At 35.3% G+C, this 12228-nt stretch overlaps 1 protein-coding gene and 1 long non-coding RNA gene across 6 annotated transcripts in view; one reads left to right on the top strand and one right to left on the bottom strand.

Annotated features, from left to right (window-relative positions):
• The window catches only part of LOC119531940, a 69518-nt gene that overhangs the window by 26115 nt on the left and 31175 nt on the right, over window positions 1-12228 (top strand). The gene's annotated exons all lie outside the window — the stretch shown is intronic.
• RORA (RAR related orphan receptor A) overlaps window positions 3386-12228 on the bottom strand; it is a 715442-nt gene continuing 706599 nt past the window's right edge. For all 3 annotated transcript variants that reach the window (XM_037833806.1, XM_037833807.1, XM_037833808.1), the window contains 4 exons: window positions 11894-12001; window positions 10458-10568; window positions 8869-8981; window positions 3386-7243 (listed from right to left, as the gene is read on the bottom strand). In XM_037833806.1, the coding sequence (XP_037689734.1) occupies window positions 7079-7243; window positions 8869-8981; window positions 10458-10568; window positions 11894-12001 (497 nt within the window). In that variant the 3' untranslated portion in view covers window positions 3386-7078. The remainder of the gene's footprint in view (window positions 7244-8868; window positions 8982-10457; window positions 10569-11893; window positions 12002-12228) is intronic.

The following is a 12228-nucleotide window of genomic DNA, read 5'->3' as shown; positions in this document are numbered from 1 at the left end:
TATATATCTGTATATATATACAAATATATAGTTATACTCAGTGAAATTAACAAGACCCAAAGGTGGTATTGTCTAGGAATAAAAGGGATTTTTTTTTTTGTTCACAAAAGTAACTTATCTAGCACCACACATCAGAAAAACACAAAAATAGCACACTCTAGTTCTAAACAACTATGTCTAAAATAGATTATATAGTAAAACTGGTATTATACAGCATATTGTGGTATTTGATAAACAGATAAATATTTGCACTGAGTAGGCTGTTTATAATATAATATTTTCTTATCTATACAGAATGAAAGCCAAAAAGTTAACTGTATAGGAGTGTGCAGAACAACATTAAATATTATGACTCAAAAGCAGGGTGAAGGTAAATTTTGAAAGAAGAGGAAGAGAGAAAATGTTTACAGGCCATTAAAAGTTCTTAAGTTAATAGTAAATAAGGAATCAATTGCTCAAGTTGAAGAAAGAAAGCAGTAAACAAGAGATTGCATTTACATGCAGATGTCTAAAATTCGTATTTTTTTTTCAAATCTATGCACAAAAGTCATTTGTTTTATTGCTTGACATTCAGTTATGGCTAGATTATTTAACCTATTTTTGTTTTTTTTTTGTACTTTGGAAACAAGAGTATTGTTAAAGGTGCCATAAAAATGGACAACATTGAAAACGGTTTTGCAAATAAACCACCTAACACTGCAGTTCTTTATACATTTTAAAAGCCTTGTCTGGGGTTTGTCATATGTTAAATACATTTAAATTGGGAAAATATGTTGTCGCTTGAAGCCTCCCATTGGCCCAAACATCCAATACAAAAACACGTCTCCACAAAAGGAGCAGGCAGACAATACAGGTACATTTAAAGAAGCAGCCAGCTAATGTCCTAATGTTTAAAAATTTACCACTGTTTTATATGAGATTTCAAACCATTGTGGATAAGAAGAGAATTTAGGGTTCAGGAAGATGTGTACAGTACATACAGATTTTTTTTTGTGAAATTATATTCACTATATTGCTCAAGAATTATCTGCATTTATATATGCAATCTGTATGATGATAAAAAAGTCCCCAAAAACAGTATTCAACCACATTAATGAATGAGAAAGGAATTACGCATGAACACTGCGAAGATTTAGTTGTTGTTAGAGAACAACATAATGGCATGTACAGCAGGTCAAAGCTAATGGTGAGCTATCTTTCATTAGTTTATGGAAGAAAAAAAGAATGGGACTGCTAATGTTGCAAAGCACACTATATGTAAACAGAAAACACGATTCTCTAGGCCATCTATATAAAATGTTCATATTCACTCTTTCAATACACGACTCCATGTTATGTTGCATCAGTGAAGAAAAGTTGCTTCTATTTGGACTGAATATTCTGTCATTCATTTGTAAGCAAATGACCAAATGTAGTTATTGCTCTAAATTCTGAGGCTCTGGTTGAACATGGAGATGCCCCATCTGTAATGGCTGCTTGGTGTGAAGCCAGACTTCTGGGTTGTTCTAAATTATTTGAGAGCCTGGCAAAACTGATCTCACTTTAACAAACAAACAAACATACCCAGGAGTGAAACACATTACTTTGTGGAAACATTGCTCGTCAGCCTTTTCACCTCTCAAAATCATAAGCAAATGGGAAAGTCTCTTTCATCAAATCCAGTGGAACCTCTTTATAATACTAGTGTAAGGAATAGAATGAAGACCTGTATCACAGACTATTAGCCATAGATGAAGATTTACTATTACAATTGCCTTTCTGGGTACACAATTTGATCCACAGTATAAAGTTGTTTTTATGGGGTTCTGCTGTATCATATTTTTACAAGATGTGGCTAGTGCATGTTATGATGTGTAAAAGTCTCAATAGCTTGTGTATATATATTTCTGCTATTTTCCATGTTCTTTATTATCAAAAACAACAAGGTGAAGGTATCTTTTTGATCTGATAGACATGGAAAGTTTTCCCAAATTATGCTCTTCCTATGGTAGTAAGAAACTATGCAAAGCTTTTTCTCACTATGTATTCCAGGGGCAGAAGAATCAAAGGCAACAATCACACTGAGGTTGACTAACTTTATGCAAAGAAATATCTGGGAATACTAGAACAGGACTGTGTTTCAAAAATGTAAAATGTAACTGTCAAAACTGGCTCAAGTTGCTGTGATACAGGCAGGTTTTGTTTTTAAACATTACCTCTTGTATTAATGCAAAAGATATAAACTTGAAATGTGGAAGTAGAATTGTTTTACATTAAGGGATATTTTGGTTTGCTTCCAGAAGAGACATTTTAAAAAATGTGTTTCCTTTTCTACTCATTTCACTGTACCAATAGGCAGGTCTCTCTTCTGATCACTGGTTTTTAAAATTTCTTATCAAGAAAATGTAGAATTTGAAACAGTTTGAAATATATAACACTACAAATGTTTACCATGAATATTTTAATTATTAGAGAAATGGTAATGGAGTATGCACAACTGCACTTTGATCTTCTTGGTTGGTACATGACATATGTATCTTTCAAACACACTGGCATCATTTTTCACTGCTTTGGAAGTTATTCAACATTTCTAAAAAGCACACAGGACCGAGGAGCACATACATTTCAAACTCAACAAAATGAGGTGACAGTGAAGAGTTTACACACACACACACACGCAATTCTACACAGTTCACTTGTGCCTTGGAGGGATAGTATTATTATCATTATTATTAATAATAAAAAACACAATTTGTCCCAGTAGTACTGGCCACCCTGTTTTAAGAGTTTTAGAAGATCCCTGAGCACATTGTTTCTGACTCTTAACCCCAACTCCAAAATGATAGGGCTTCTATTGTTGCTATCAAGATGGATTGTCATTCACAGTAAGTCAATCATAAGGTGCTTATTTACCCTTTTCTTTTCCCACCAATTAGCACAAAGAACTGTCAGAAAATAGTTTTTTATTATTATCTTAAAATAATAGCACTGGAAGGACATATTTAAACAATCAATGTTTGAAACAGTGGCTTTAGGATTATTATCTGGCTGCCCCTCAACAATAACAAGTGATTCAATCGACATTCCTTAGCCAAAAACAAAAAAGGAAAAAAAAACTGTACAAATATGTATTTTTTTTCCCTGAGGGATCAAAGTACACCCGCAAGTGCTCTATGTACATATTGCACTAGAGAGGAATGAAGAACATGTGCAAAAAAGCAACAATGAGAGAAGCTTACATACTACTAAAACCTTTTCATTAAAGATTCTGCTAGGTTGTTTTGCAATTTGGAATGTCGGAACACAAACAGCTATTCCTTACCCTAAAACTAAAAACATATATGGCACATTCAATGAAATAAAAAGGTTTTCAAAGACAGATAGACAAATTCCATCAAGAAAATAATACAAAGTTTGTTTGTTTGTATTTGTTTTTTTAGAAAATTACATTACTTTCTTTCATTGTTTCACATTACAAAATCTTTTTTTCTTTACACAAATCACATTTTATTGCAGGAATATTTCAAGTGCCATCAAATATTTATAGAAGGGTTAAAAAAATAGAAGTCTCTCTAAAGTGGTCCAGACAAGGCTTTGTATAGAATAAATCTTTTTTTTCCATCCTCTAGATTTAAGTATTTTGAATACATTTTCTTTTCCATTGACACTTAGTAGCCTAGACGCGGTCCGACGCACGCCCATCATATGCACGCACATCACACACGCACGTGCACACACACTCACATACACATACACACTCATGCTCCCTCTTCATCTGACCCCCACCCTATCCCCTATGCTCACAGAGAACTGGGTATCCACACTATAAAGAACAACCAAACTTAGAAGCAGTGTCTTAAGTTGTGTTTCCTTAAGTTAGGAAGGGTGAATTAGGATGCTGAAGACTTTTTAGAAAAACATCTCTGTAACGTAAGTTAGGATGCTGAACACTTAAAAGATTCATAGCTTTAACATAATTTGAAAACAGTCCAAAATCACTTTCATCTGCACTTTTGTTTTCATTGTGACCAAGGCCAATTTTTTCAAAATGTATAGCAACTGTTTGGGCACCACTGTAACAGAAGGTAAATAATGCATAAACTTCATTGTAGCAGCCAAGATGACAATGATATGGTTCCAAACCTTAAAAGACTTTTGAACACTTGAGTTTAGGAAACTTTATAAGAACTACCAAGAATAATTGTTGTGGTATTATCAAATAGTTGGTGTCATCACACAGGTAAGGAAAAAAGTAAAACTGCAAAAATGTCCACATCTTTTTCTGGATTCCATATTTTTTTTTCAATTGAATTTATTGTTTAGCTTCAGATCCCAATTTAGATCTAAATAACAGTTCGTTGTTCCCTCATTTCACCAAAAATGTCTCCACTATTCTTTTCCTACACAATGTACCCTGCTCTTAAATTCCACATCCTGCTTTTCTTTCAGAAAGACCTAGTAGCAGCATCACATTATTTATCTTGGTTTACCCTAAAAGCAATGTCACCATGATGTGACTATTACTGAGATTAGAGATGCTTCCTTTTTTTTTTTTTTTTGCATTACGTACATGCAAACTCCTCTCCGGAAAAAAGAATTTCTTTTAAGTAAGTTGAACATTAAGTTCTCTCTCACCCTTAGGAAAGTTCAGTTAGCTCTTCTTATCTCATAAGTGGACACTGGAATTAGGTTTAGTTGTTCTTTAATGCGCTAGCACCTGAGGCTGGTCATATTCAGAAAGCTTTGGTTAAAAAGAAGTTAATATACTTTAATAAAACTATCCCCAAATTTAGTGAATCAGAATGACAAAAACAAAACATAAAACCCCACCATTTTTCCCCAAAGGAGAAAGATAGAATAAAATGGACAAATAAATAACTAAATTAAACTTGGTACTCTTTTTTGGAGTATAAATACTATTGATCTTTAAAGGAACTATACTTTCTTAAATTAAAAATTTGATTTAACTCTTCTTGTCCAAATATAAATACTATATGCTGACAGTTAACCCTCTATATAAATACTTACATCAAGTTTTATATGCCCATAAGAAATATAAGTAAATGTTACTCTTGTCTTCTCTTTATGATTAAACCCTTACTATATTTTTGAAACAAGAATATTTTAGATGTTATTTAGGCTTCATACACACTTCTGTGTAAATAATCCCATCCCCTTTTCCAATTCCTCCAGGAAAAAAGTCAGAATGTCATGGAGTTAGGAGCAGAGTGCAGGGACTTGGGAAACCCATGCTAGCACCTCCCTGGAAAGCTTCAGGGGAACCCTAGTGGCAGAAAACACTTTCTTGTCTCTAAAGCACTGCTCAGAAACTCCTACTTTTACACAACAGGGAGATGTTCCCTTTTCTGTAAAAATGTATACAAACATAGCCTTGGATGTCAGATCAGAAGTTTGACTCTTAACCCTGGTGTGATCTTCTAAGTGCCTAGATTCCCATCAGGTCACCTTGTTTTTAAAATATGCACAAGTCTATCGGATTATTCCTCCCCCTCCCTGACTGGGGATTTTTAAAAATAAAAACGAAACGAGACAAAAAACAACGCAGTATTTCTCACCTGAACACACAAGCCAAACAATCTTCTAAATATTTGATAAAATAAATTACAGTCCACAGTTTTCTAGGAAGATAAATACAAGAGTAAATGTTTGCAGCTAGCATCAACTTCACTTTAAATCCTTAAAATATTTAATATTTAAATAAGAGAACCTGGTTCGTTATTGCCTCCCTCACCCTCCTGTCCACTGTCTTTAAAATATGGAGGGCCATATTGTAGAATTACAGTATCCAGAGGCATTTAGTTTAGAATTAGTTAACTCTGGATAAACCGTTATGGTTCCTAGATTATACCAAGAACAGAACATTCACAAAGTATATGCTTCATGTCTTCACATGTGGAGTGTATGCTTGCTCCAGATATAGTCTTTGCATCCTCCTTATAATAAAAGTTAGATTCCAATAAATATTCTGGTTACTAGTTTGTTTCAAAGCATAAGGATTTCAAGTTGAGACAGAATCCAAATATCTACTAAAATAAGCCTCCCCTTCCCTACCTCCTTGAGGTGGCATTTTTAACAGCTTTTTTTTTTTTTAAATTTGCATGATGGTATAAATCCACAGCACCAATTGATCATTCAACTTTGTATGAAGCATAAACACATCTATCTTTAAACTTACCAGAAAGTGAAGTTTTATTTATGGAGAGTTCAGTTTCTAATTCCAAATTCATGTGTAAAAAAAATAATTGAACATCATGATTTCTAGATATGACCAGCCAGTCTTTTAAAAGTAATTTTGTAAACAGCAGCATAAATACCTCCCGAAGTACCTTCCAAGCCTTCTCAGTTAAACTTGTGTTTCTGGTGCACATGCGACACGACAGTGAACACGCTAGCATTTAATTTAAAGAAAAAGGTGCAAAATGAAAGTGCCTTATCAATTCAACAGGAAAAGCTACACCAGTAACTACATTTTATATTAATTAAAACAATATATAAACAATATCTCTTTTAGCTATATATAGTCTTCATGCCCATTTACCCTGTAATATATTATAATGCTATTGTTGCTAGTGCTATGGACCCTTTTCATGCCATCCTGCTGACTGGCAATAATCGGTGGGGAAAAAAAAAAAAACTTCCTTCATGAAACAAAGAGCAAGTTGTGCAAAGTAATGCTGCAACCTCCGCTATGCACACCAGTCACCGATTATTGCTCAGCTCTCTGTTGTTACCGACAGATTGGCGACTCTGTAGAAAGTCTGTGGGCAGTGAGCTACGAGAAAAGGAAATCCGACTTTAGTACCTTCCTCCTGTGTAAACAGAGGTCAACGATCAAGAAGTCAAGACAGAAAAAGGGTCCATATCTGTAGGCATAATGGAAATCATATGCATGAGAAAAACAAGTTCAACTTTTATTTGTTTTCATTGTTTCCCCTCGTTTGCCTGACCCCGATCACCAAAAGATGTGCAGTGTGTTGGCGCTCCAGGTCTGTGTAGGGCCATATAAAGTGTCTCGGTTAATTTTTTTCATTTTTCATATCTGTACTTCAGACATTCTAGAAGTGCTCAGGTGATACATTTACCCATCAATTTGCATTGCTGGTTCAAATTCTGAAGTGAACAACTCCTTGTATAATGGAGGAAAATGAAGCCGCACAATGTCTGGGTATATTGCTTTAAATGCCATAAGCTTCTCTGTATGTCGTCCACATAAGGCTCTTAATGTAGACACCTTGCATATTAACTGTAAGTAGAAGAAAAGACATGTTGTCAGGAGGGAATAGGCCTGAGAATCAAAAGTCAGGGAATCTGGGTGATCGTCACAACATTGCTTACAATGGTGAAATATTTGAAGCAACATAATGTCTACTAACAGAGGACTGGTAAAAATAAATGATGATGCAGTCATATAATGGAATACCAGGTGTCCAGTCAATATGATTTTGAAGATGAAGTTTAATAACACAAAAAAGATGTTCATAAGCAAAAGCGGACAAAGCTTGTCAGTGGCAGAGTTGAAATGAGAACCCGAGTCTCTCTCCTGCCCTCCCTGCCCTCTAACACTGTGGGAAGAGATCTGGTGATAGAAAAGAGGGCAAGGGGCAGCTGTGGGCAAGTGAGGCCCACTGAGGCTACAGAGGGCAGCACCCCCTACACATTCTTACAGAAAGAGCACTAGTCAATGCCAATGATAACAGGTTCTTCTCAATGAAGAGCTTTGCCTATAACAAAGCAATTTTGGGGCTAAGCAAGAGACCCTGAGTGAGAAAGGAATAGTCATGGCCTGGATGGAAGTTCTAGCATTGACACTTAACCAATTGAGGATAACAACATGATCTGCAAAAATGCTTTGTTAACTCTAGAGCACTGTACAAATGCAAAATACTTGTTATTTCAACCCCACATAATCCTCTCTGAGCAATGCTTTCATCAGGTCTTGTCCATGAGGTAGGTGCTATAATGAAAGAACCTAACAGCACACTTGCATTTAGGCAAGAAAGAGGAGAGGGAGTGAAGCTCCTGACAGTTCCTCCTTCCATTTCCCATTCTTGTCCCAATCTCTCATTTAATATGTACAAAAAACAAAAACAAAACAGCAATTCACCCCCAATTTCCCCTTTCTGCCTCATCCTTTGCTAATTTAAACATCCTAACGTATCAGGAGAAAACCAAACAGAGGGAAAAAAAAAACCTTTTCAAAAACCTCTCAACTGAACACACAAACTAACCTAAGAAAGAAAAGGGGTGATTTTTTTATAAGGCTAAAAACATGCTACTGGCACTAGCATTGAAGGATATTAGCATATTTAAAATTGATATCCTGATTATATTTATTGTGAAAGACAATAATTAGCAAAAATGATCATATGCTTTGAATACAGGGCAGTCATGAGAAGTTGAAGAAAAGTCATTTACTGTTGACTACTAATGACTTTAAAGGAGACAGAACTAATATTAAAATATATGGTTATCTTGGTTATTTCTTTTAGTCCTTTATACTTTCCTCCTTCTAAATTCAAAGACTTGTTCTCTAATTTATATCACTGCAGAACATTAACTCTGCTTCATCCCCAACTTTGATGAAATAGGTGGAGAATGTATTAGTGATCTTTAAAAAAATCTGCCATTCTTATCATTGCAGGACACTTTGTACGCAATGATAATAAATTAAATTTAACCTGAATAGTGATTTTGGGCCCAGTGGTATTTTTTGAAATGGAGATATTTCTTTTCAGTAGCCTGTTTCCTTTCTGATACTTTGGGGGGTATGTCAGAGGAATAAGTTCTTCATCTTATAAGAGCAGCAGGCAGCATGACTGTGCCAAGGAATAATTCAGGCCATGCCAACCGGAAACCTTTGCCTCTAACCTTTGTTAGTATGCCATCTTCTCGGTGATTCTTCTGTAGGACGTGTTGGAGAGCTAGCTGAATTTTCTGTTGCAGTTTTTCAATCTTTACTTTTTCCTGCAGCCACGAGCGATCTAAACATGAAAAATGATACTTCTTAGTATTCTTCCAACATGGTGTTAGAAAACCCCATTCCTCCTGATTTGTGGACACCGATATTATGCCATAATGCATATTTAGAGACTAAAGGGCCAGATTCATTCCTCTTTCAAAATCTGCTTCTGAAGGAGTGGCAATCTGATTGATATTATAAAACAGGATATTAAAACTTTCCATTTTTACTGATGCTTAAAGAAAGGGAGAATCTTCCTTTCCAAAAGGATAGCCATCTAAATTAAAGGCCGTATCTATACAAGTGCTAATGAAACCACCATGGCCCCTTGAGCCTTCCCAGTAATTATATTTTGAATGAAACACTCATAACCATCCTGTTAGCCTTTCTGGCAGACATGAAAATTGCCTTATAACCCAAGGCAACTAAAAATGTCAATAGAATTTCAAATGACTTAAAGGTAGTAAATTCAGGATAAAGTCTTTATGTGTAAGAATTCCAAATAGAAGATAGTAAATTTGTAAAACTGAATATCCCAAAGAAGTGGTACTGGTTGAAAACATAGATTAAATCCAGAGAAACCTGTGGGTGACATCTAAATGGATTTTAAGAAAAAGTAGAATATCTTAAAAACCACATCTGATCTTGGCAACCCTACCCTACCATAGCATTTCTCTTGTTTTCAGAAGATTAATTCTGGACTGGGTTTTATTTAATTCTTGTTTAAGATTTTATCTGAAAGGTATGAGGTCTTAAAAGTATATGGATGTGTGTGCATGGGAAGGGGGTTTTTATTTGAAAAACTTAACATTAGGTTTAGTAAGGGTGGCAGCCTCTTTTGGTAGCCTTGCAGATATTTCATAGTCATTATGTACCTTGTAAAAATTCTTTACTTGGACAATTTTAAAGCATTTTATTTTTATTAATTATTGTCAGTTTGAATGTATCATGTCCCCCAGAAAAAGCCATATTCTTTAATGCAATCTTGTGGGGGCAGATATACTGGTGTTGATTACATTGGAATCCTCTGAGTGTTTCCATGGAGATGTGATTCAATCAACTGTGGACAAGACCTTTGATTGGCTAATTTCCATGGAGATGTTACTCCACCCATTCAGGGTGTGTCTGAATTAAATCACTGGAGCCACATAAATGAGCTGACAAACAGAAGGAGTTCAGAGCAACTGAGAGTGACATTTTGAAGAGGAGCTGCAGCTTAGAAAGGACAAATGCCCCAAGAGCAACATTTTGGAGAATGCCATTTTGAAACACAACCTGGGAGCAAGCAGATGCCAGCCATGTGCCTTCCTAGCTAACAGAGGTTTTCCGGATGCCAATGGCCTTTCTCCAGTGAAGGTACCCTATTGATGCCTTACCTTGGACACTTTATGGCCTTCAGACTGTAACTTTGTAACCAAATAAACCCCCTTTATAAAAGCCAATCCATTTCTGGTATTTTGCATAAGGCAGCATTAGCAAACTGGAACAAATATCTTACCTGCTGACATCAGGACAAATGCAGAAAATAATGCAATTTCATCTTCAGTCAGGTGCATAGAACATAAACTCTTTCCAAATTCAAACACAAAGCTAATAAAATCTTCACAACCTGCCAAAATTAAAGACAGTTTAGGGATTTGGTTATTATCCTAGGAGAAGAGTAGGGAAGAAGGTAAAGAGAGATCTAGTGGTTGAAGATCAGAGGGGAAAGAATAGGATTTTTACAGCTTACTAGTTTGAAATCTTAAAAGAAAAATCTGTTTAGTCTGTTTAGTCAAGCTCACCATTATCACCACCATCCTCACCATCACCCACTGTCATCATCATCACCATCACCACCATTATCAGCATTGTCATCATTCATAATAAGGGTGAATATTTGTGGTATGTTTAGTGTATGTTAGGTACTTCTCTAAGAGATTTCTTTGGGTTTCTTCCTATTTCAAAATGGCCCTATGAAGGAAGTGTTATAGTTATCCCCATTTTAGAAGTGAGGAAACTGAGAACTGAAAAGTAATTTGCCCAAGGTCATACAGGTAGGAAGTAACAGCCCGAGATTCAAACCCAGGCTGCTTGACTTCAGAGCCCATTCTCTTAACCAGTGGAAACTAATAGCTACAATCTAAGTGAAATGTTAAATTAATCAGTTTTTGTTTTCTTTCCTATTTTATCTAAAATACCCTTTAAAATGTTAACACATGACACATTCTGGTAGTAAAACTATTATGACAATTATAGAACTGAAAACGTAGAATGTGAAAGTCCCCTGCAAAAATTATCCCATCATCAAAAGACTAGGCAGGTTTGGTGTCTCTTCTTTCAGATTTGCAGTATAGGCAAAGCTACACTTAACTATACATACCTTCTGTCATTCAACTTTTAAAAAAATTACTTAACATATCTTGTATACCTTCCCATTCTTAATGACTGTACTCTACTTTATTTATATTATAGAAATGCACAAATATTTTATTTAAAAAGAGATATATACCAATTTCCCTTAGTTATATTTCTTTGATATCCACATATAATTCTCAGTAAGCGTTGTTGTTTGAGGAGTTTGGAACAGCAGACTTAACTCTGCTTGGTTTTATGTATCTGATCACATCCTCTAAGTTACCTGAATAATATATTCCCTGCAAATCTGGTTTCTTAAAATCTAGAAGAAAACTGGAAGGGCATATAACATAAATCTCTCTGATTACCAAGGAGATAAAATGAAACTCTAGACCTTTACATGTAATGTAGTAAAAAAAGCTGTTGAGCTGTGTAAATTTTCTACAGTGGCTAACTACAAAGTAAAATAGGTATACAACCTATAAATTTTTATATCCAAATAACCAGTTTCCATTCTGTTCAATAAGAGCTTTCACCCAATCAACATCTTTTCCTAGAGCTTTGACTTAAAAATAAAGCACCTTGAGATTTCCTTACCTAAGGATTTGAAGACATCTGGGCTGGCATACTTCCCATCAAAGTATACGGTGTTGTTTTGAGAGTCAAAGGCACGGCACATTCTGATGAACACCACCTCTAGAGAACCTAAAGCAAAGCAGAAATGGTTTGGATGATTATATCCTAGTGAGTTTATTTCTAAGGTGCTCATGTAGAGATCCCTTTCTGAGCCAGCCCAGTGGGTGTCGTGTACGTTTTAGCTAGTGGGCACTTCAGTTACATCAGCCATCTATCCAGAAAGGGCAAGTTTTACTGCTGTAATTAAAGACTACTGTGCAGAAACAAAGGCCTGTTTTACAGGGGAGAGGTTTAAT

This window comes from Choloepus didactylus, chromosome 4 (assembly GCF_015220235.1).
Source record: "Choloepus didactylus isolate mChoDid1 chromosome 4, mChoDid1.pri, whole genome shotgun sequence".
Taxonomy (NCBI): Eukaryota; Metazoa; Chordata; class Mammalia; order Pilosa; family Megalonychidae; genus Choloepus; species Choloepus didactylus.
Note: the sequence above shows the minus strand (reverse complement) of the source record. Positions and strands in the feature narration are given on the sequence as shown.